Source organism: Strongylocentrotus purpuratus, unplaced genomic scaffold (assembly GCF_000002235.5).
Source record: "Strongylocentrotus purpuratus isolate Spur 01 unplaced genomic scaffold, Spur_5.0 spur5_scaffold_4, whole genome shotgun sequence".
NCBI classification, from domain to species: domain Eukaryota; kingdom Metazoa; phylum Echinodermata; class Echinoidea; order Camarodonta; family Strongylocentrotidae; genus Strongylocentrotus; species Strongylocentrotus purpuratus.
The window spans coordinates 18,513,998-18,539,577 of record NW_022145610.1 but is presented as its reverse complement, the minus strand read 5'-3'; the positions used below and the strand labels follow the sequence as shown (position 1 = coordinate 18,539,577).

The 25,580-nt window shown below is 37.1% G+C and overlaps 1 protein-coding gene across 1 annotated transcript; it reads left to right on the top strand.

The window, feature by feature from the left end:
- The first annotated feature begins 1,756 nt into the window (after positions 1-1,756).
- Positions 1,757-23,804, top strand: LOC100891560 (MAM and LDL-receptor class A domain-containing protein 1). The gene is made up of 21 exons (XM_030997063.1): positions 1,757-1,852; positions 4,756-4,902; positions 5,541-5,803; positions 6,420-6,636; positions 7,761-7,919; positions 8,987-9,090; positions 10,546-10,710; positions 11,555-11,675; positions 12,290-12,403; positions 13,118-13,261; positions 14,844-15,106; positions 15,885-16,101; positions 16,699-16,860; positions 17,494-17,594; positions 18,405-18,569; positions 19,587-19,722; positions 20,534-20,665; positions 21,455-21,466; positions 22,732-22,837; positions 23,278-23,332; positions 23,709-23,804. The coding sequence occupies exons 3-21, from the start codon at positions 5,615-5,617 to the stop codon at positions 23,754-23,756; spliced, it is 2,610 nt and encodes an 869-aa protein (XP_030852923.1). The 5' UTR covers positions 1,757-1,852; positions 4,756-4,902; positions 5,541-5,614; the 3' UTR covers positions 23,757-23,804.
- Positions 23,805-25,580: the final 1,776 nt, after the last annotated feature.

Below are 25,580 nucleotides of genomic sequence, written 5' to 3'. Positions count from 1 at the left end.
AACACGAAAAATACTTCTTAAAATAAAACAGTGTTATTTTCCCAAGAAAAGAAAACAAAAACAAACATGAATCAAAGGCAAACATATACCATGATTTTTGTCTTTGTGCGCACAACGTATCCAGAACTACGCCACTTGGGCTGTATTATTGCCCGATGATATATCCGGGGGTTATAGTCTATATAGAGGGTATTTGTTCTAGGCAGGCGAGTAAGCAGGGGGGTTGGGGTTAACCCTTTAACTTTTTTGTTGTGTGTGCTTTGGAGGAAAAAAAAACCCCGTTTTTTAATTTAAAAAAAAGAAAGATAATGGGTGACCCCAAAAAGCCGACCTTACCCCCCTCCCGTCCTGTTACCCCCCCCCCCCCCACTTATTCAGCGGTTGGCTGAGTCGTTGCGAAATTTTCGGCGTGATTTTCAAATTTTAAACCCCCCCCCCCCCAACCCCCCTCGAAAAAAATCCTGCGTACGCGCCTGGTTCTAGGGGTAGTTATCCGATGCTGACATTCCAGATCGTGACATTTCAAGTACGTGGTACAAAGTAGTCACAGAATCTTTCTTTCCGTCGCCTTTCAAATTAAAGCTGCTGATTAAAAGGCAAGTACACGCTGATATTAAGTTGGTTTTAATAGAAGTTGAAATGTACATGTGAGCACATTTCGATTAAAAATAAGAAAGCTATGAATTTCAAACACAAATTGACAACCCTGTGACGTATCTTTCGAGCTCCTTTTCTGTTTTCTCTGTACATAAAATTTCATGAACTTTTATTTGCATATATAGTTATGTGACGAAATAGATAATTTCCATAAAAGGTTGGATAGAAACTAATTTTCTATAATTATATTCATTTTATTGATCGCAACTTCAAAATTCAAAACTTTCTTCTTTTTGTTTGGAATTTGCTCAAACTTTCATGGACCTGTACCTTTTATTGTTCTACTTCCATTTAAGCCAATTCAATGTCAGTGTGGACTTCCCATTTAATAATATTAATCAAGGAGATAGATTTCATCCACAAACTTTGTACTACTTCAGTTGATATCATGTATCGGTGTCTACAAATCAGATAAAATGATGATCAACAGGGTCAACAGGGTGCTAAAACGATAACAAACAAACAAAACTTTGTCCGTCTTGCCTACCTCAAATCACACACAGAAAGAGCTGATTGCATTTTAGTGCTTACCGAAATTATCAATATACATTATTCATTTATTGCAAACAACTATAGCACAGAGCACATCGTCATTATCAGTGACATTTTGTGAACTATTCATCTGTTTTGCAAAGCTGACGATGATAATGGCGAATTCGGCTCCGCTCTTTTTGGTTGCCATAGTAATCCTCCAATTGAATTCAGGTAAAAGATGCTTTTATTTCTGCTTCATGGTAAACTGGATCAATAGTTTCACTCTTACAGGATAGAATGGGTCACCAGACATTGTTAACATATTGTGTTTTTATTTTGGTCTTCTCATCCTCTGCTCATGAACAATGAAACGCGTATGATTAGGACCGCATAGAAGTGGTGTTATTGAAATGCAAATGAAATTGATTATCCATGGTTTAATACGTATTTATGATTGAGCATATTATTAAGGAAATAAAGACAAACAAGCAGAATAAGAAGGGGGAAAATGTTTTATCTTTAAAGTATGTATGATTATCATGCTTAATTTTTGTTGGTTTGTTTGTTGTTTTATTTTCATGATTATGCTAGGATTCGATTTCAAATTTGAATACTCCTACAGGTGATGCATTTCAATGTACCAGCGGACCACTTATAGATGACGACCTAGTTTGTGACTTCAAGGCAGACTGTACAGACGGATCCGATGAATTGACATGCCGTACGTTTCATTCCAGTTATTTCCATGATTTAATATCAAAGACAATCTTATAAAAACATTTCACATTCATTTGATTAATTGCTGTAGTTCTGTGTTTTCCTGTGATTAAGTTTTGTTCGTTTGTTTCAACTATGATTCGAAATTCCACTTTGCCTGTTTATTCAACATTTCTCGTTTCGATCATTCTTTTGTATTTACTTGTACACTGATGATACATGTAAACCCAACATTTGAATTTAACTCTATTTTTTAACTGTATATTGATTACTTGTATTGCCCCTGTTTATGCCAATGTGATTATATGAGAATAAAATGGTTGACTATTCCCTTTTTAGCGCTCGTCAATCCTCTATAACACGAGTATCTCTATACCATTCACTTAAAAACATTGAATATTGCTATTAAAACCATTCAATTCGATTATTATTTGACAAGAAATGCCGAGCACAATACAAATAATTAAAAGCAACAACTGTTGTAGTTCTGTCATCGGCTGGTCTTTATTTATTAATCAAGGAATGTCTTTGTATTTTCTTGTGATGATCTTAATCAATTGAATTCAAAACAATTAATAATGTTTAAATTTTGTTATGTCATAAAACATGTGTGTTTGTAAAGTTAAATATCAAATGCCAGTAAAGCAAAGTTCCATTGGGCAGTAAAATTGTGTATTAAAATGAATGGAAATTGAAACATATTTTTAAACAATCTATTTTTGTAATTGGATAAAATTAATGATAGCATTACTTTACGAGGTGGGCGGATTCAGCGACGAAGCCGACGAGGTACCATATGTTTATTTTAAAATTAATTTGCGAATTTTATCAGTTGAGGAGAAGATATATGAAAACAGCACTTCAACTGAGTGGTTATCAGATTTTGCTAATAGCTTGCTTAGATTAGATTATCTTTGTAAAATGTAAATCACCAACTTCTTGGCCTTTGATCGCTCTAGAAACAGAAGCTCAAGATATTGAAAACAAATCAGCGGGATTATATTTCCAATAGATACCAAATCTTAAATCCCCACCACTCTAGTTTGGCCAGGAGGGATTAGACCTCCCTGCATGGTCACTGACAGATGGTTATCTCATTAAATACGCTCTCAATTAACATAAGAAAAAGAGGCTCATGGGGGACCAATGGTCACCGATTAGGCATTGATTGCTATATATAGGGCGCAAGTAGCTATACATAGTGCAGTGAAGCTTTGATAAAAACATACCTTTGCCGAAATAATTGATCGCATATATTATAGAGTCATTCTCATTATACGGATACGTTTAGTTTTGTGGTAATGAAATACATGGCGATCCTGTTTCAATAGAGGCTAAACCAAAAAAGTGTCGAAGTCGAGTGGTTCAAGCACAAGGCTTGAAAAACAAAAGGAAGACAGCATTATAGTAGCATTTGACAATTTTGAAAAATAAATTGAGAATGCTAATTGACTCATGCTCTAAACATTGGTATAAATTAACTATCGTAAACAGTTTCCCTGGTGGAGGATTATGTTATTGAATATAATAATCGCATAGTTGTGACAGCAGAACATAAAGAGATATTCGTATACCTCTCATAGTTATCATGTATATTTAGGATTACGGTGAATATGGAGTCCTGACAGTAGGCCGATGAAATAATATATGATAAATAATAATAATAATAAACGTTGCTTATAAAGCGCTTTCCACCGAAGTCTATAAGCTCTTTAGCAACAATTCCTCTTAGGATGCAATGAGTCAGATACATTATTGAATTAGGATGACGAATTCATTTAGTGTTAAACATGTCTACAAAGGCCACCTACCGGAAAAGGAACAGTAGCTTTTATGAACAAGCGACCTTTATATAAGTTCTACAACATATATTCCCACATTCATGAGACATTACTTATAATTGACCCATATAGACAGGTTATCTTATTAAGAAATTACATGTAGTGCAATACCTATCAATTGGGGTGCAGATTTGCATCCACCTAAACGCGCATTCGGCAGAGGATGTGCTATGGTTTATCGAGGGTGCTTCTTTTGAGGCATAATTGTACCTTTATTTCTTAGTGTGTGAGGTTATACATTAGTGACCACTATACTGTATTATAGATCTTTGAGGAGAAGTGGTCACTTAAAGAGATGTGACAGTTTTAATTTCATTTATTCAAATATTGCTTGAACTCGCGAGAGTAAGACTTCAATAAATTCGCTGATTTGTTCAATTAACATAATCAGTGGCATAGTGTGGGTCCAGCAATTGAAGGGGGGTGGGGGCGGGTCTCATGGGGGCACTGGGGGAGAAAGCAAGGCAACACGGCAATTGAGCAGCAAAGGAAGCCGGAATGGGTCACATTGTCTTTTGTTAACGTTCCTTCTCCGCTCTCCTTTTATGAACTTTCTACTATCTCTTTCTCCCACCTTCCGTATTTTTTCTTCCCTTTTTTGTTTGGCCATTCGATGAGGAGGGGGGGGGGGGGGCTTACCATGCCCCCTTTAATAGCTTCACTTTTGTCACACATTGGGATAATAGTGTACAGAAGCTGTAACATCATAACAATCTATTTTGAGAATTTCCCAATTTTAACTCCATTTTCCGAAAAGGGCATCAAAAATAATGTCCATATATTGAAAGCCTATTAAATATCTAATGTTGATTGTTATGAACCATAGCAAAATAACAGTGATTTCCTATTGACATAAATTCATTCGAATAGACATATCTCAGCTAATACTTAACATATTCAATTAGTTTCAACATCTAGACATTATTTTGTTATGCTCTTTCGGAAATGAAGTTCAAATTTGAAAATTTTAAACAAAATAGTTTTTTGATGACGTCACACTTGACCAATCTAGCTACGGTATAATAATCTTTTTTGTTTTAATCATTATTTTGCTTCGTAAATGCAGCTGTTGATTGTGGCTTTGAGACGTCAGACCTGTGTTCCTGGACCCAGGACCAGAGCGATGATATTGACTGGACCTGGTTTGACGTCAACACCATATACCATGATTATAAAGGACCAGTTACAGACCATACCACAGAAACGTCAGCAGGTAAAGTCAGTGGGTGATTCGATAGGTTAAAGAAAGATTACATTGGTATCTGCTGTGACGATATTTTATTGATATCAATTATAATCAAGTGAATTTGAACGACAGCAACTTTATTTTTACATAATCTATTTACATAGATATCGTTAAGATTAATTTAATTGTCAAAGCAGAATGGTGATGCTGACGATGGTAAGAAACAAAAGACTGGGAAAAAGACAGAGAAATTGAGAGAATGAAAAGTGAGGGAAAGAGACAAATAAAGAGAAGAGAGAAGAGAGAGTGAGAGAAAGGGAGAGAGAGAGGCGGTGAAGGGAGAGACAGACAGACAATTATTTTCTTATTGAATATAGAAAAAAATTCTCGAATAGACGATTAATATGAAAAGAATTAAGAAATAAATATGATCCGTCATCAATTTTGTAAGAAACTTTCGATGAATATTACAAAGTTTGAACATTGTATATTCACACTTGTTGTTTGGAATATACTCGTATCGGAATGCCATAGAGACATGAGCTAGATAGAGGGTCTATCTATAGATGTTTTTTTCTATTCATATGATTAAAGTACAACAGATACGATCTAGCTAAAGGCCAATGCATGATATTAATTAGTTACAAAATGCTCTTTGGAACCAGGTCACTACTTGTTCGTCGACGGGACAACGTCAGGAATCAAAGATAAGGCTAGACTGATAAGCCCCGTTTACAAGATGGCACCAAGGAGTTGTACCTTCAACATGTGGTTCTACATGTTCGGACCGGAATACGGCGACCTGGAAGTCAAACTTTTGGATGACAGTGGTGAGAATCACGTGACCAAAGTTCAAGATAATGCGTTGCAGTACTACAAGTGGTACTTCTGGCAGTCTCAGATTCCACCCTGTACCAGGAACTTTCAAGTGAGTAAAACCATAATAGTGGGTGGGGTGTTACCTGAATGGTGGATGGGCGTGGCATAAAATGGGCGTGGCATGGGTCAGGGCATATAGTTGGTAATGAGAGAACTGCCAGTGTTTCCACAGGTTATGCCCTTGACAGATGGATCAGGGAAGTTCATAGGTGGGCGTGGCAAAAGTGGGTGTGTCATATTTATGTTTAAAATAGGGTATACGACCGATGTGGTTTGCTAGATATATAGGTGATTCCAGAGCTAAGCAGATGATTTTCCTACAATATTTGAACGAAATCCACAGGTTATGTCGTTGAAAGATGGATCAGGGAAGTTCACAGGTGGGCGTGGCAAAAGTGGGTGTGTCATATTTGTGTTTAATACTAGGGTATACGACCGATGTGGTTTGCTAGACATCCATGGGTGGGCTACACGGGTGATTTTCCTACAATTTGAACCAAATCAGTAAACAAGTCAGCTGCTTCTTCAACCGTAACGAAATTTTGAGTAAGATAATGTAATATAACCATTTTCGAGAATAATATGCAACGTGCAACAGCCTTTTTAAATATATTTGTCTCCCCCCCACACTTATCCTGTCCACCCCCTTTATTTTCACCCTTCAGGTTGTGATAGAATCAGAAGACAAACTCCAGGTTCCTGTCGAGAGTGGTTTTGCGCTGGATGATGTATCCTTTACAGACTGTGAATTCCCGGACCAGGTAGCCGTTGGCCAGTGTGCCTCAGGCTACAGGCAGTGCGACACAGGGGAATGCTACCTGATAGAGCGACACTGTGACATGGAGCTGGATTGCTGCGATCTGACTGACGAATCTAATTGTGGTAAGGGACTAGGGTCCCGTTTCACAAAGCCTTTTTTCAATGACAAATGACAAAAATCAGTGACGAATCTGTTGATAACCAATCAGAAGCAAGGATTTCAGTAGCTCATAACAAAAACTGTCATTTGTCACTGATGACAAGTTTTGAGAAACACCCCCAGTTGTTTGTAGATAGATGGGCGGGGGGAGGGGTGGATTTCTCATGAATGGCGATAATTATGAGAGGAAGCTTAGCGAACGAGCAGAGATGTTCTGGAAAAGGTACACTCACCCAATCTCAAATGTTTTATCTTTAAAGCCTGTCTGCACTAGTTTAGCCAGAAGGTATTATACCTTCCTGCATGGTCACTGGCAGGTGGTTATCTCATCAAATCAGCTCTCAATTAACGTAAGAAAAGGGGCACCATTGGGGACCAACGGTCACCGCTTGGGCATTGTTTGCTACACAGAGGATGCTAGTAGTAGTGCAATGTGGCTTTAAAGAAGGACTTAAAGATAGCCACCCCTGAAGCAGGAGATTATTTTCCTCAATAACTGGGATTTGATTTGGTTTGAAAACTTGTCACTATTTTTTTCTGTACCAACTACCAATGTCAACTTATCTCTCTGAGAGCGGATGATCCTAAAATCGATTATATGTAACCGAATTTATTTCATTAAAAGTTTATCTGTAGACCCCTCCTATATAAAAATAATAATAATAACAACATTTATAATGCGCACATATCCACCCCTAAGGGATGCTCAATACAAGGCGCCTTGACAAACTTGGAAATTATTACCCCGGATTTAGCTGTGCTGCCATTACGACGCTCTGGCATTTCAATTTCAAGGAATTTATATTAATAATAATGATAATAATAATATTTAATTTTTATATAGCGCTTAATACAAATGACTCTAAGCGCTTTACAAATATAACTGCCAATTCCTGCCAAGTACCCATTTACATCACCTGGATTGAGTGTGGCAAATGCAGATTAATGTCTTGCCAAAGGACGTTAGTGCCGCGGCGGGAGTCGAACCGCGGATCTTTCGATGACTTATCCACTCGACCACGACACATCTAGATCTACAGTGATACAGTGATAATGTAAATAATGAAAATGAGACTATGTATTTCAGATCAGCAGGGGTACTCTCAATGTGACTTTGAGAATGGTATCTGTGACTGGGAGCAGCTTGTGAATGATGAGTTTGACTGGACATGGCAACAAGGCGGTACGCCGGACAACTGGCGAAGGACCGGCCCACAGTACGACCATACCACAGGCACTACAGAAGGTACGAGTCTAGTTCCATTAGTTACAACTTTAATATGTGCAAGGTTGAAAAATATAAAAAGAGCATTTAAAATAAAGAGTATACATGGTATATATATATATAATATCATCTTCCTGACTGATACTGTGAAGCCGATAGGACCCTTTTCCGCACAGTATAGTATTTTTGATAATAGAATGCTTTCATCGACAATGAAGAGATTCACGTTATAAAATTTGATTGGACACGTAAAATAAATTGAACGTTTGTTTTGCTTTTAAAAAACGATAAAACGTTCCGAAGCGCTTTTACAAAAATAAACATTATGACATTGGTATTCAGTTCATTCACGCACACAATATGTGTACCATCTCCACGCCCTGGGAGTATTCCCACCTTATCCTCAGCGTGAGGGCATGTTACAACTAGAGTTTGGCCAACTTGGTTTCACTAGATCACAACATGGCGTATATTCTTTTGTTTTTTGCTTGCCCAACAAAGCAGTATTAGCCATATTGTGTCCAACTCGAACCGGGTTGGCCAAACTCTGTGTATAGATGGCTCTGATAATGGCATTCGCCATCATTTCGTCATCCTATACCATGGTCTTTTCTCGCTCCTTATGGTACCAAATTATGTAGAATAATGCCTCACCGAAGGACCTTTAATTTGAGTGCCGTGCCGGTGCTCCTCCCACCAAGTGTTCAAACCACCAGACTATATGACATCCCTAAAAGTGACAAGTATGTCATATTTCATTTGATCCATTGCTTTTACAAAACCCAATAGCATTCTGTCACATTCTTATAAAATAGATGTCAATAGACGTTGATTACCTAAGGAGGCGCGAAGGCTCAGTGGTAGAGCAGTGGTCTCATACCCATGAGGTCCCGGGTTCGAAACCAAGTCAATGCGCCAGTGCCCTTTGGTAAGGCATTACTCCTCAAAACCAAGTCCTTCAGAGAGGACCTAAAGCAGTCGGTTTCCTGGTTGCTTACGTTTAAGCGTGCTTTCTCAGCAGTCAAGTAAAACAAACAAACAAACAAAGTAATATATCAACCTGTATTTCCATTATTCTATCACTCTAGGCTGGTACATTTACACCGAGTCTAGTGACAGGAGAAGAAATGGAGACAGAGCTATCATAGTCAGTTATCCAATCGTTGGCATAACATCTGGTAAACAATGTTCCGTAAGTATTTCGTTTGATATACTTTCACTGAAGAAATATTTAGACTACAAGGGGAATAATCATTATTATTACATTCTTTGCAAAATTATTACATTTGTGATTGAAGATTTTCTTAGCCAATTAGTTTATGCTATTTATTCCATGTCATGATTATATGATTTATTTGTTTTTTGTAAATAAGAGAATATTGATACATGTATGTTGCAGAGAGAGAGAGAGAGTGTGTTAGATTATCTGAGATATACCGTTGCGCAAGAGGGGGGGGGGGGGGGGGGGGGGGAGGGTAATAAAAACGAGGATATATACTTAATAATCTTGTACTTCGAAGTTTGAAGAAAAAATCCTTTAAGATAAAACAATTAGTAATGGTGTACGTAATGGGAATTATTTTCAATCTCGAGTTGTCAGAAATTTAATTTTTTGTTCTCGAAAAATGTGGGGTAATTTTTTCCAACTTCCTGCAAACACCTACAAATTCCGTTTTTGATGCGGGAATATAATATTTTATCGAATGTTTATTTAACTATGGTTAAATTGCTTCCAGTTACACTTTAAATCAGATTTACCCCAATGCCGATACAACTTTGTTTAAATGAGTCTTCTTTAACCGATATCAATTCTCCAACCGTAACATTGTGAATAGAACTGTTTCTTCTACCATGTCAACATGGAGGGGCGGAGAATCGGGTCTTTAAATGTTAACCAAGATACGTTCATTCTCCAAATATATTAAAACCAATAAAGAGATCCAATTTTTCTACCATATGAAGGGTCAGGTAATCGGGTCTTTAATTGTAAAACACATGTCCATTCTCCAAACCACCATGAATTGATTGCATTCTTCTCTGCATGTATGGAGGGCCGGAGTAACGAGACATTATATTAAACATTAAACATGTTAAATGTTAACTAACAGATAATCCATTTTCCAAACCTTAACCGGTAATGCAAAGTTTTGGGAAATTTTGAAAATGGGATGGATAGCATTATTCTTTAAAATGTTGATATATTTGGACGCCCCTGTGGATGTTTTATAAGCACTATAACATTAAGCCCCTAAAACACTTCTGCTGTCGAGCAAATTGAATAATAAAAAATTTAGCGGTGCTCCCGGTAAATTTCTAATATTTAAAATAGCTTAGGCCATTCCATGGTAGCTGCGACCATGAAAATCTCGGAATATACAGTTTTGATATATAATTTCCAAACGGAAATAGCAAATTAGTCGATTGTAGTCAAGAAACATTGTTTTAAAGCGAAAGTAATATCAGTCTTGAGAGGGAGCTATATAACATTTAGAGTTTATTATTTACAATTTCATCACTTTAGACTCGATTTCACCTGCGACAACGATTATTGAATATTGCTTCATCGCATATGCTTCCAATATGTTTATTTGAACCGAATTCATGACCCCATACCAAAACTTTGTATTACCTTTCACATCATCAATAGGTTCGATTTTTCTACCACATGGAGGGCCAGGGAATCGGGACTTTAAATGTCTACACCAGGACAGCCATCAATGGACCTTTAACTCTTCTTTGGTCTGAGGATAAGCAGTTAGGTGAACAGTGGAACTACTGGAGCCAAGAGCTATATGAACAGAATGACTTCCAGGTCAGCTTCATATGATTATAATATGACAAGATTTGATATGAATTGATTTGGTATGATATTATATGATATGGTATGATAATGGTGTGATATGATCTGACGTGATGTGATATTACATGAGATGATGTGATACGATTTGATTTGATTCGATTTGATTTGATTTAATATGATTTGATTTGATTCGATTCGATTCGATTTGAATTGATTTGATTTGATTTGATTTGATATATGATATGTTATTATATTTTACGAAATTATCTGTTATGATAATTATGATATGATATGATCTGGTACGAAATGATATGTGATTATGTTATGATATGATATGATGATATGATTCGATACGATATGATATAATGTGATAACAGGTATTGCTGATATGGTTAAGTGAATTTCATTTCTAGTTTATCGCATTAGATTCGATGTGATTTCATTTGATTTGAGTTGATTTGATTTAAAAAATCGATTTGATTTGATCTAAATGTGTTTTTCTTTGGTTTGATTTGATTTAATTTGATTCGAATGAAACCATGTGGATGTGACATGGTTTGGGTTTAATCAATTTAAATGATTCGATAATATTAAATTATGAAGTGTTCATTCAACATGCACAAACACATGTGTTTCCAATATAAAAACAATCACAATGAATAACATGGTAACGACAATTTGCAATCGGAGACATCTTTGATATCAAAATTAGTTTCCAGACAGCAGAAAGTCAAAGTCATCATAAACTAATTACAGTTTACAGAAAATAGATAATACTTCACACACAAATTAACTATCTAGACCCAACGAAGATTATATCCCGGATGTTTCTGATATGGTTGCGTTTACATTTTAGGTTGTATTTGAAGGTGTGATGGGTTTCACTGCCGAGAGCGATATAGGCTTAGATGATATCAGCTTCACACCAGACTGTACGAGGACAGATAGTCTACCAGAGGTTTCAACTCCGGATGGAGGTAAATAACTGAGGCGGGGCCAGGGGAGGGGGCAACACGGCTAGTGGGGTCAAATGTCAATTTTATGCAATATGTCCTAACAACTAAATTATTCATACCCTTACCAAGTTTTTGTAATTTGTTTAAGTACGGGGAAATTAATTATCTCGACTTTTGATTGTTGAGAATGTGACGTTACGGTAATAAAGTATACACCTAAAAGCATTCAGCAAAGGCCCTAAATCAACCAGTCCACCTTTCATTCTTGACTTTATACGAAACACACCAACAAAAACACATCAAATTTTAAGGGGTACAAATAGAGCAGTTGTTAGCTACAATTGACTTCATATAATGTTGATTTCCTTTGTAGTATTTCATTAACGTTATTTTGTAGATGAGCATTTCTAAAGATGGATATATGAACTTTACAATACATTATTGTCATTAATAAATAAATAATTTATTCACAACTACGAATTTTAAGAGGGCTATACAATTAAACAAAATATTACGGAGGGTGGTTAAAGAGTACAACTCTTAGCTATATGTACGACAATATCCAGTTCATTTTGATCAATTTGTATTAAAGTTGATTTGTATCTCTTTCTTCTCTTTTTTCTTCAACATCTTAGTATTTTGTATCCCAGAAGAGCTTCCATGCAATGGTAATACTTGTATCGACCGGGCCAAGTATTGTGACTTTAAACAAGACTGTGAAGACGATAACGAGGATGAAAAGGACTGCCGTAAGATTTCTCCCTTTCCATTTTTACTTTAACAAATATTTTCTCACTCAAGATTCATGTCAAATACATTGCAATTGTTGGCAGAAATTCTACTTTTTTTGTTAGCTTCGTCCGAAAATTTAGTGGTGACTATATTTTCCCTGTTCTTTCTTTTATTTGCTCGTTGAAAAGTTACCCAGAACCCCAGTCCGCAATTTTCGGCCACCTTGTCGAGTAAATTTGTTCTGACGCCCTAAACCCCATTCAAAGCACACCAGCGTAGCATCTGTTCATTACCAAATCTCAAAGGATATTAATATGTACGACAAATCTTATTTTACCAGAAGAACATTATGTCAAAAATTCAAGCAATTCTCATTCTGTTTGAAGAAGAACGAACAATAATCATAATACCTCTGCAATTGCTATGTTAGTTCGGGTACTTAGGAGGTCTATGCATGTCAAAATGTCGTAGAATTCGATGTTAATCCTAGGGGGAATATGACAAATCTTACAAATCTTACATTATCATTATAATTATTATTATTCTATTTATTTAATTTATTAAAAAAAAAATAATAAAAAGAATAATACTAAAAAAAAATATTCAAAAAAAAAAAAAAATGGTTATAATCACTATTGTTGTTGTTGTTATCATGTAGTTGTCATTATTATAGCTGTTGTTGTTGTTATCATTATTATCATTAAACCATCTTTTTCACGACTGATGTATAGCTGATAGCTGTGACTTCGAGAGAGATCTATGTTCATGGCTTCAGGATGATACGGATGACATCGACTGGTCCGTCTACACATCTAGGACGGTCCCTGGAGGTTACAAAGGACCAGCCACAGACCATACTACAGAAACTGCACAGGGTACGTAACCATGGTGACATGGAAGACTTATGATGATCCTGGATGAGGATGATTGTGATGATTATTATGATGTCGTGTTCATCATGATAATGTTACCTAAAAAGTATATAATGACGGTGAATGTGATGGTGATTGATGATGACGAGGACGACAATGATGAGATGATTCAAGTGATGATGAGGATGGTGATGATGACGACGATGATAATTGTGATGGTGATGACGATGATGATGTGTTTGTCAAGATAATGTTATCAATCAAAGTGATGACGATGATGATGATGATGATGATGATGATGATGATGATGATAATGATGATGAAGATGATGACTACGACGGTGATGATGATGACGATGCAAGTGATGATGATAATGGTGATGATGATGATGATGATTATGATAATGATGATGATGATGATGATAATGATGATGATGATGATGATGATGATGATGAAGATGATGACTACGACGGTGATGATGATGACGATGCAAGTGATGATGATAATGGTGATGATGATGACGAGGACGATGATAACTGTGTTGATGATGATGATGATGATGATGATGATGATGATGATCTGTTCGTCATGATAATGTTACTTATCAAAGTGATGACGGTGATGATGATGGTAATGACGACCATGATGATTTTGATGATGATGATAATGATGATGATGACAGTGTTACTAATGATAACAGTGATGAAGTCGATGGTAATGATGACGATGTCGTTATGATTATGATGGTTATGTTATGTATTTATACAATGTCAATACGCATGAAAATGTCTGCGATGATGATGTCTAGGATATGCTCATGACGATATTATTGGTGGTGTCGAAACTATGCTGCTATGTAGAGGTGTTGTGGTCGAGTGGTTACGTCGCCGGACCGTCGGTCCGCGGTTCGAGTCCCGCTGCCGCACTAATGTCCTTTGGCAAGACATTGATCTACATTTGCCACACTCCACCCAGGTAAAGTAAATGGGTACCTGGTAGGAATTTATTCCTTGAAATGCTAGAGCGCCGTATGACAGCCGTGCTAAAGCCAGGGTAATAATCGGGAGCGTCGGAAGAGTCAAATCTGACTGACATGAGCGCTATACAAGAACCCACTATTATTATTATTATTATTATTATAAGTGACGATGATGCTGATGAACGTGGTGATGACATTGATGAGATCATAAATACTACAATACTGATGGCAGTGATGACGGCGGTGACGATGATTCCGATGATAAACATGATGATGAGGATTTTTTAATTAGTAATATTCATTGTAAAGTTGATGCTCATCGCATATATTGAAGACAATGACATCGTTGTTATTAATGATGATAATGATGATAATGATGATGATAATGATGATGATGATGATGATAGTGATGATGATGATGATGACGATGATGACGATGATGATGATAGTGATGATGATGATGATGATGATAATGATGATGATAATGATGATGATGATGATGATGACGATGGTGATGATGATGATGATGATGATGATGATGATAGTGATGATGACTTGTTTATAAAGTGTATATATTCATGGTGTCTTAAATTGACCACCAACCAGGTCGGTATATCTATGTGGACGGGTCTACCTCCAGAACGGGGCAGAAAGCCAGGCTGATCAGTCCCCAGTACAAACTGGCGCCCAGGGGTTGTCACTTCAACATGTGGTTCTACATGTTCGGACCGGAATACGGTGACCTGGAAGTAAAACTTGTGGATGACACTGGCGAGGATCATGTGACCAAAGTTTTAGACAACGCATTGCAGTACAATGTATGGTACTTCTGGGATTCGCAAATCCGTACCTGTTCAGCAAACTTTCAGGTAAGGAGAAGTATTCTGCTATTGTTATATCAAAATAATAATAATAAGTGCATGTAAAAATATATTATATTTCTATGATAACGTTTAATACAAATGTTTCTCAGCGCTTTACATCAGTTTGTCAAAACAATCAAAAGTATATATATATTACATTGTTCAAGAAATTAATGACTTATAAACTAAATTTTCAGAGAGAGTACAATCAGACAAAACGTAATCGTGGAATTCAAGGAATATCTAAGTCCATGAAAGTGGAGGAAAATTGCTTCTCTTGAAATGAAATAGTATTTCAGGAGCGATTAAACAAATTTAAACTGGCAATATGACACCGCATTATGCTCGTTCGTATATTTAGCCCCCACACCCCCACCCCATCCCCCACTATTCCCCCCCCCCAAATATTTCTCTCCTCGATTCCTGTGATCTTTGATACAGCTGCAGCTGTAGTTGTACTTTCTTCCAAGTGAGATAAAATATTACTCTCAATCTTAGAACATTTCATTTGCTTCTCATTTACCCCAAATTGAAAATAAATTTGTGCGCTCTCACCTTGAGATAGCTAAGTGGTTGAGCAATGGTCTCGTAACCGGCAGGTCCTGGGTCCGAAAACAATTGGATGCGTTAGTGCCCTTTGGTATGGCATACCAAGTACATCGGAGAGGACTTAAAGCCGTCGGTCCCCTGGTTGTTTACTATCAAGCATACACAATTACACATGTTTTCTTAGCAGTCCGGTAAACCAAACAAACCAAGTTGATTTTCATATATACCTGCATAGGTAGTGATAGAATCAGAGGACAAACTCCAGGTTCCTATTGAGAGCGGTTTCGCCGTGGATGATCTATTCTTCACGGACTGTGCTTTCACTGAGCAGGTGGATATCGGCACCTGTCCCTCGGATATGATGCAGTGTGGCACCCGGGAGTGCTACCCGGCTGACCAACACTGCGACATGGAGCTGGATTGCTGTGACATGACCGATGAAACTAATTGTGGTAGGACAACAGTAGATTCAGGGGCGTCGGGAGACGGGTATAGCGGGATATGACACCACCCCCTCTCCCCTTGGCAAATTATTTGGCAAATTTGAGTAGTAAATCCTTGATGGCAAATCATAAAGGTTGGTGATGACTAATTTTGTTCATTTATTAGGCTTCCCGGAAAGTTTTTCAGATAACCAAATTCAAAATGCGCTAGCGACGCCTATTAGTGCTAGATTCTTTTGTTTCCTTCATCCCACCACTATCTCTCTCTCTCTCTCTCTCTCTCTTTCTCTTTTCCCTCTATTTCCCTCTCTCGATATCTCCCTTAACCTCAGAATTGTTGTCAGTCTTTACCTCTCTTAATCTATCCAAGATTCTTTTAATTGCGCTGCTCATTGGAAGTCAACAAAACATTTTCTTAAACATTCAATATCTTGTCATACTTCTCTCTGTCTCTGTCGCCATCTATCTGGCTGTCTGATTTGCTATGTCCCTCTCTCTACCTTCCTTCTCTCTCTCTCTCTCTCTCTCTATTTCTTTCTCTTTTTATCTGTCTGTCTTTCTGTCTTTAATTCTGTCTCTCTCTATCTATTTACCTCTATTTCGCAGAGTCCCAGGGCTACATTCAATGTGATTTTGAACAGGGCATGTGTGATGAATTGGAGCAGCTAAAAACGGATGAGTTTGACTGGACTTGGCAACAAGGTGGTACCCCGGACAACTGGAGGAGAACGGGACCGCAGTTTGACCACACTAAAGGCAATGAAGATGGTAAATATCTAGGGGCCAAATGGGAGGCACTTCCCCCCCCCCCCCCATTACCATGAACAAAGATCACATGTAAGAAGAAATGATTTCAGGCGGAAAATTCATATGACCCCCCCCCCCCCCTTCATTTCCCTGAGAGAGTCTGGGAGAACTGACAGGAAATTTGACATACGAATTAAAAAGGAGAAGGGGGAAATAACGGTATATTAAAATCTTGCCCCCCCCCCCTCCTCCTCCTGACAGTCCTGGTCACACCCTAAAAGAAATGAAAAAATAAAATCAACAACCTATTTTTAAATGAGTGGGAGATCGTAGAACGTTAAAGAAATGTTTGGTTAAAAAAGCCCGTTGTTTTTCATTCATAAAGTGATTATATCCTTAATGTTTCACTACAACATGCATAAAAAGAATCGTTTCTGGCACTCTCGAAATTTCATGGAGTCTTACATTTAAAAAAAATTGCCGACAGAAATGTAAAATGGAGTCCTCATGCAGATATAAAAGAAAGGTATTCAAGAGTACCAAAAAGACATTCAGCTACCTTCTATGTGCAGCAAACGTAGACACATACTATACACTATGGCTCTGTTGCCTGACATTTATCATAATTTGTTTTTTCTAATTTATATTAATTAGGTTGGTACTACTATACAGAGTCTAGCCAGAGACGGAAGAACGGGGAAAGAGCCAGACTGGCTACCTATGCTATCGCGGCTACGACAACGGGCAGCTGCGTGGTATGCCTTCATCCAAAATAGATTGTATGGCTGGCAATCAATGCCATGAATTACGAACCACAAATAGTTTATCACCTGACGAAGTGTTGCAGCGGCGCACGAAACGTCGTGATCTTTTAGATCCCTTGTTGACCATACATTGCGAGACAAACGAATACCACTAGCGGTATTATTTTCGACAGAAATATTTTATTTATTTAAATAATTGTGCCATTGATTAGGATGTCGAACGGATGTCGAAATGATCCTTACACGGGGTTTCTATACCAAAGCTTCGTGATTCAAATCCCATATACGAGTATGTATACTATCTGATAGAGTTGGAAACAAGTTTTACCGGCACACAAATCATAATGAAGGACACCATTACAACAGCACGGTGGTTTCTTGTTTGCCTGAGGAGAGTAACTCGAACGAAATTGAATAAAATTCATCAGTGTAAATGTTATTGAAATGTACAGGTGTAGGTGTATATTGATAGGATGTTGATGTAGGCTGAAACAATAGTCATTACAAATTATAACATATACCTATTTTTATTTTATATATTGTTTTTTTCCGTTATGGGATTTGTTTCTGAGCTCAAATCAAATAAGAAGCACATTTTCTATATACTACTTCTTCCATCAAAACTGAATCAGTTTCTGAATCTTTAATTCTTCAAAACTTTCCAAAGCGAATCAGACACATATTTGTAGATCTTCCTTCTTGAAACTAAAACTTTAACTGTTTAAGTAGAAAATCTGAAACATGTTGCTCCTCAAAATAAAGTTTTTGCTTCTGTTTATCTCCCTTTTCTTAATTTTATAGATCCGATTTTTCTACCACATGGAAGGCCAGGGTATCGGCACACTCAATGTGTACACCAGACAAGCAATCAATGGTCCTCTGGAGAAGCTCTGGAGCAAAGACAAATCACTCGGAGAACAGTGGAATTACGCCAATCTACAGCTCAAAGTATCAAATGATTTCCAAGTAAGCCCAACAGTTACTGACAGTACCCGGTTTTATTGTATTTTGCCCGACATTGCAACAATATTTTTGCTGACATTCTGGTGGCTAAGAAATATCCGAGTATAATAAAGACCGGGCATTGCTATATATTACGTGGGGGGGGGGGGGGGGGGTACCGCTTTTCAAAGTTTATCTCAGAAAAGCTGTAATTCTTCTTGCCAAATAAGAAATATTTAGATGTTTGCCGGGAATCAAAACAAATGGAGAATTTCTCTTTTCTATTCTTTTGTCGTGTTTGTTTATTGGTTTATTATGTTTCTTTTCCTTAATTGAATTTTCGCAAACAGTCGACAAAGCCCCTGCGTAGAACATCATTTATTGGCTTATTGCAACCACGTGAATCTGAAACGACATCATGAAAGCATGCATTGTAGACTATAAATTAAAAGCAAAGACAACAAATATAAATTTACTGCAGGATGAAAAAAGCATGTCTTGTTATTTCCTTTTCTACCTTAATCTATCCTCCATATTTCACGTCCTTTACTTTTAAAGAATCGTTATGTCTCGAATCATCTAATCCAGGCGCGTACACAGGGGGGGGGGGGTATTTTTTTGTGGTATTTTTTTTTTTTTGTGTAAACCCCCCCTAAATTTCCCTAAAACCCCCCCTTTTGGATTTTTTTTTTTTTTTTTTTTTCAAAAAAAAAATAAAAAAAATCCCATGGCTGACCTCTAAAAGATGACCTTACCCCCCCGGCGGAGCAAAATGTCAAATTTTCAAATTTCGATACCAAAAAAAAAAAAAAGTGTCCTCTTACCCCCCCCCCCCCCCCCCCCCCCCCCCCCCGCTTATTCAGCGGCTGGCTGAGTCGTTGCGAAATTTTCGGCCCGATTTATAAATGTTAACCCCCCCCCCCCCCCCCCCCCCCCCCCCCTTGGAAAAAAATTTGCGTACGCGCCTGATCTAATGATACAGTAAGGTATGCCTAGCTACTCACATGAACTTGTAATCACCTTTTCTCTCTCCCTATCTAGGTAATATTTGAAGTAGTTGTCGGCTTTACAGCTGAGAGTGATATAGGTTTGGACGATGTCAGCTTTACACCGGATTGTCTTCGTTCAAGCGCTGGTCTACCGGTCAGCCCAACTGAAGAAATTACGACACCAAAGCGTAAGAGTTAACTATCCCCACATCTATACCTCTCTCTTTCTTTCTTTCTTTCTTTCTACCCCTCTCTATCTCTCTCTCTCTCTCTCTGTATCTCTCTCTATGTCTCTCTCTATGTCTCTCTCTGTCTCTCTCTATCCTCCCTCCCTCCCCCTCTCTCTATTCCCTCCTACTCATCTCTCCCTCTTTCTCTCTCTCTCTCTCTCTCTCTAATTCTCTCCCTCTCTCCCCCCCCTCCTCCATCCCACCCCTCTCTATCATCCCCTCCCTCCTTAACTCATCTCCCCCTCTCTCTTTCTTTCTCTCTCTCCCTCTATGTTTCTATATGCATGCTTCTGTCTGTCTGTCTGTGTCTTTCTTTTCTCCTTACGTCTGTCTCCGTTTTTACTTTGGTGACCAGGGGCCTATTTCATAAAACTTATTAACAATACAAAATTATTAAATTCTATGACAGATTTGCTCTCACCCAATCAAATGCCACGATTTTAGTAGCTTATAACGCTTATTGCAACTTGTTATTGGCAATACATTTCATGAAACAAGGCCCAGATATTTGCACTGGCTACAATCGCTTCAGGATTCATTCGTCAAAGATTTAGGGATGGAATTATAGTTGCATTTAGGGTTTAAGTTAGGTTCAGTAGAGTCATGGATAAGGAGATTGTTGCGTTGGGGCTGAAATTTGGAATTAAATTATTGTAAAGAATTAAGTACGGAGCCATTATAGTAGACAGAGCATTTGACGTAAAAATCTTACGAAGAGTGTACAGTATTTTTTGTTTTTACTAAACTATTTCTCACCTATCTTTGACAGGTAATCTGCCCACTCTGCCTTCTTGTCTACAAGGGAAGTTTACATGTACAGCAGATGGTTCGTGTATTGATCAAAGCTGGTTGTGTGATGGAAGAAGTGACTGTCCAGATTCGCAAGACGAGGCATCTTGTCGTAAGTATTATGCATATCATTATGAACATACCACGAAAAGACTATAAGAACACTTTACGGACATACCGCTAACAAACTAAAGAACAGACAACGAACTGGTCATGAACAGCTAGACCATGAACAGAGCACGAACAGACCACGAATAGACTGCGAACACTTCACAGTTGTCTTAAGACGATTTCTTCTCTTCTTTTTTTTTTGCTGCGACTCACGGCGATTAGGCATATGCCTATCGTCTATCACATCTTCTTGCCTCTGCTTGCCTCTTGGAAACTGAACTTCAGTCAGAACCACGATAATTCGGCATACGTGGAGATAATCGCGTTAGGTACCTTCTTATTCTTCTCTTTGATGTGACGTTGTCAGTGACAAAGCGATGTACTGCAAAAAGTACATATTATTTGCGACATCCGAAACTACGCGCCATTGAAAATTAAAAGAATCTTCTCAGCCTGCCAATGTTTAAACAAATTTAATAGACCTACATTGACCAACGAGTGTTGGTCAAAGCTCGGAGTAGGGGGGGGGGGGTGTCATTGTGTAGTCCCACATCCGGACTTTTCCTTTGCTTCAATGATTGATGGTTCTGTATCTCGACCAATTTCTTTTAAAATTACTAAAAGAGTATATATTATAAACCACCGAATCAAAATTGTACAAACAATCAACTTGTCTGCATGTATATTGCGTAGTTGATTTCGTTACCAAAATGATGCCATTTTGTTTTTAATATATATTATATGTGAATGAAATTTAACCAATTCTTTTCATTTTGTTTCCCCATTGCAGCTACATCGGGTAGTAAGTATATTTATATTTTTTCACTTCAAAAGGGCACCTAGAACGTAAAATTGTAAAAGCCTTTTTGAAGCATTTGTAATTACAATACAATACAATACAATAAAGTCATTTCTATAGCGCTCTTTCAAACTAACTGTTGTTTCACAGTACTTTACATAAAAAGTTATCAAAGAATCTATTATTGATCATGGTCAAAGAGGAGAGTTTTTAGACATTTTCGGAAGACATCCAGCGAAGGTCCTAATCGGATGAAACGTCGAAGCTCATTCCAGAGTCGAGGAGCACATGCATGGAAAGCATTGTCGCCATAATTGTATCTCCTATCTAACGTAAAACTATATGATCTATATAAAACATTAACAAATGATAATTCAGACGTGCGACATTTTACTCTTTTATATGTATATGAATAATTCAGTTTCTTTATATTCATGATAATATCGGTGTACAATATTAAATATTTTCTACTTTCACCAACAATGACGTCATGAGGTTTATACAATTGATCATAAATTCGTTTACTACCCTCTTTGACGTTTAGTTTATTTTTACTCATAAATGATCTGATTAATCTTGTGTTGTATCGAATGGGAACTAACGTGTATATATAAGGTGGGTTTGGGGTGGGGCTTTTGAGAAATTCGAAATTATCTATTTCATTCCGATGACGACGTCGCATTAAATTTTCACAAAAAATATTGCGGATTGTTTTGCTTTCTCGTTCGCAAACGTTAGAAACTTGAAAGTTGATGTTTGGGCGCGAGAAGTCAGCCCCCATGGCGAAATTGTGCCCCTAATGTTTATGATTGTATGATCACTTCAATCCAACCCCGCCCTCCCCCCCCCCCCCCCCCACTCAGTGTTATTTAGGGTACGCATAATGCTTGTTCCCTCTTTTTGAAAGCATCCCCTATCTGAGGACTGCCAACATTTTCGAACCCCCCTTTCGCGGGCTTTTCCTGCCTTGGAGACCCCCCTAAATCAGGAAAAATGCTCTATGTACCCCCCTAAATTCGGAATAATTTCTCAGGAGTCCAAAGAGATGAGAGAAAGAAAAGAAAAAACACCCCCTTTTTAAAGAAATCTCCGGGTGAAAAGTCAAATACACCCAATTTTTTACAATTATCGGGCCGGACTTTGTCGCACGAAAAGTACCCCTTTACCGGACATTTTGGCAACACGCATGCGGTCATTCCGACCTCTGAGTGGGGGGGGGGGGGGGGGGGGGGCCGGGAATTCAACTAACATTTTATTTTATATTACAGATTCAGCCATGGTTATTGGTCTCAGCGTAACGTTCGGTCTTCTGTTCCTAGCTGCCGCGGCTGGCGGTATATTCTATTACGTCATGATTTACTCAAAGAAAAATCAGTAAGTCACTATAGAAATCTGCAGTTTAATTAACAATTCAATACGATTTCATGTGAAAGAAAACAGGATGTTTTTTCACACGAAATTTGTTACTGTCACACATATTCTTAAAAGTCCATCTCCAATTGTCCAGTTAAGCAATTAATTGTCAATTAAAAATGGTCTCTCATTTTGTTTATATTTCGAGGTACTGAATAAAATTTGGTAAATGATGTCTTCTTTTTCTTTCGATGTGTTCCCCCATGTATAACCATTTGCAACTTGTTTAAAGAGCTGTTTCTCCACTATTTCCAGTTATCAATCCAACATGTTAATCTACCTCTGCTTAATAGCATACCCTATTTTCACCACTATTATACAACAACAGACAAAACTTCAATTAATCGCCCTCGTTACCCAACTACATGTAAATCGATATATTTATTTTGTCTTATTTACAGAAAGCTTATCAGCAATGAAATGACGCCTGGTATGTCCAACCCTTCATATGAACATGTAAGTGTTTTTTTTATTGCTACTCAGTAGGTCTCTCTCTCTCTCTCTCTCTCTCTAACTTTCCTTCTCATTCCCCGTTCTCTCCCCATACCCCCTTTTATTTCAAGACACCTTCAAAAAAGAAGGGAAAAGAAAGAAGAATACAAAAAAATAGAAATTAATCTGCTTTCTGAGATTTTTTAAATGTTTTGAACACGATCGCAATTATTTTCGAAAAATCAACTCCGTCCTTTATTAATCATGTTAGGATTATGTAACTTGCCATTGTCATGTTCACACAGTTCAATAGGTTATAAGCACAAGGCTGTTGAATTTGCTTTAGATTAATTTTTGGAAAGTATATAGATAGTGTTTTTCGTCATTTTCTGATCCACAGAATACAGTGGGTACTTCCAGCTTGGAAACACAAGAGGCGGAGGCTTAAATTATACTATAGTCGTTGGACTCATCACAAGCAGGTCTTAAACTTAAAAACAACAGATAAACAATTATTGTTTGCTTATTATGTCAGTTTACAGTGTTTAATTATACTAGTAATAACTGATTTTCTTTTCTTGTTCTTTACTTATTTCCTTATACTTGACGTTTTCAATCTCTTCATTTGTGATAATTTCCGCAAATCGGTTTTTTTTACCCGCGATGGGTTTATCTTACAATGTTTTTGTATATTAACATCTGTATTCGCATGTAATAATAAACTTTTTAATGAATTGAACTTGTAATATTATTGTCTATTATTCTCGAGTTTAGACTTCATCGCGACTCACAAGGGAGCATCTTACAACGTTACTGAAACTACTAAGAGTCGATAACAAGTTTATTGAAATATTAAGAGTAGATAACAAATTGATTAAAATATATTCTTCTGACAATTAGACTACTCGTGACCCAAATGACATCATATTACATCATAACTAAAATAAGTCACTGCTGTATTAGTTTGAGCCAAATATTACGACATTTTGTCTTCTAATCAAGTATCTTCTTAGTCCATTGTAAATTTGTAATATATATAGGTCTGTTAGTTAAAAATTATGTTTGATCTTTTGTCATTTAAAAAGCATATTGTAAAATGCAATTTTTGTTGTTTCATCTTTTGGTAAGATAAATGAGCACTTTTCTCAATTTCTCCACCTTATTGCCATCAATCGTTGACATGTACATACATGTAACTGCATATTTTATTGTTGTCTGTATATCAATTTGCATGTGTTGACTTCTTTCAGTTTGATTTTGATGTGATTAAAGACCGGACTGAAAGAAAAAATAAAGTCTAAATTTGTCTTCATCTTTTTTGTTGTCGATGTAAAGCAACTGCAACAGACAATCTGATAGCGAGCATCATTGAATATAAAAATCCACCATTAACATTGAAAGTGTTACCATTGAATTTTCCTCAATAATATATCACAAAATCATACTCATTTTAATCACTACTCTGATAAACAAACACAAAATGGCACAAAAGTAAGAAACATGAGTCAAATTTATGGAAAAGCAAACATCTGTATTTCGCAGAGAAACCAAATTAAAGCACAAGAAGAAGTAACAAAATTAACATACAGAAGTGGGTATTGCAGACATATTTAGACTGAAAATCGTTTTTGTACATTTAACATTGTCACAGGAACGAAAAACAAAAAAGGGTTTAAAATATTACAAACTGATAATCATGACGGCACTTCTGGTGATTGTTACATAGGGAGGATTAAACACCAAAAAGTGTTTGTGTTTATAAATTATTTTGCAACTCTATACAAAAGAGCATTCACCCTTTGATGAATTAGTTTCATATTTCCAAATTCTCCTTCATAACAAAGAGCAAGGCATCTGTTCGGAGCCAGAAGGTCGTTTACTTGTATCATTTTACAGAGTTAACACCCTTCTGGCTCTCAAATGGATGTATTTTTTAATCATGAGGGCGTTTAAATATGGACATGTTCCCCCTCCTGGGTACAGAGAAACGAAATGCATAAATGCCCTGCAGAAAGGCAATACAAATGGAAAGTGATTATCCTGAGAAATATACTAAAGTCTCAAGGTGTTATGGGAGTACTGAAAGAATGCACAAGGTTTGTTCTTTATAGACAACCATGTTTGAAAGAAAGGCTCTTTTCAATCAAAACACCAAGCATCACTCAAAAGCTTGACATTTAATAATACAAATGATAGTAACATTGAAAGATTAAAGACCCTGTCCGGAAGTGAAAAATGTAATAGATGAATTATGTATCGGTGGAAAGTTTAT

Excerpts from the sequence above, each read along its gene's own strand:
- LOC100891560 (XM_030997063.1), top strand. The coding sequence starts at position 5,615 with ATGGCACCAAGGAGTTGTACCTTCAACATGTGGTTCTACATGTTCGGA. Across the intron at positions 12,404-13,117 it reads CGAGGATGAAAAGGACTGCC|CTGATAGCTGTGACTTCGAG; the intron begins GTAAGATTTCTC and ends ACTGATGTATAG. Across the intron at positions 19,723-20,533 it reads AGAAATTACGACACCAAAGC|GTAATCTGCCCACTCTGCCT; the intron begins GTAAGAGTTAAC and ends TATCTTTGACAG.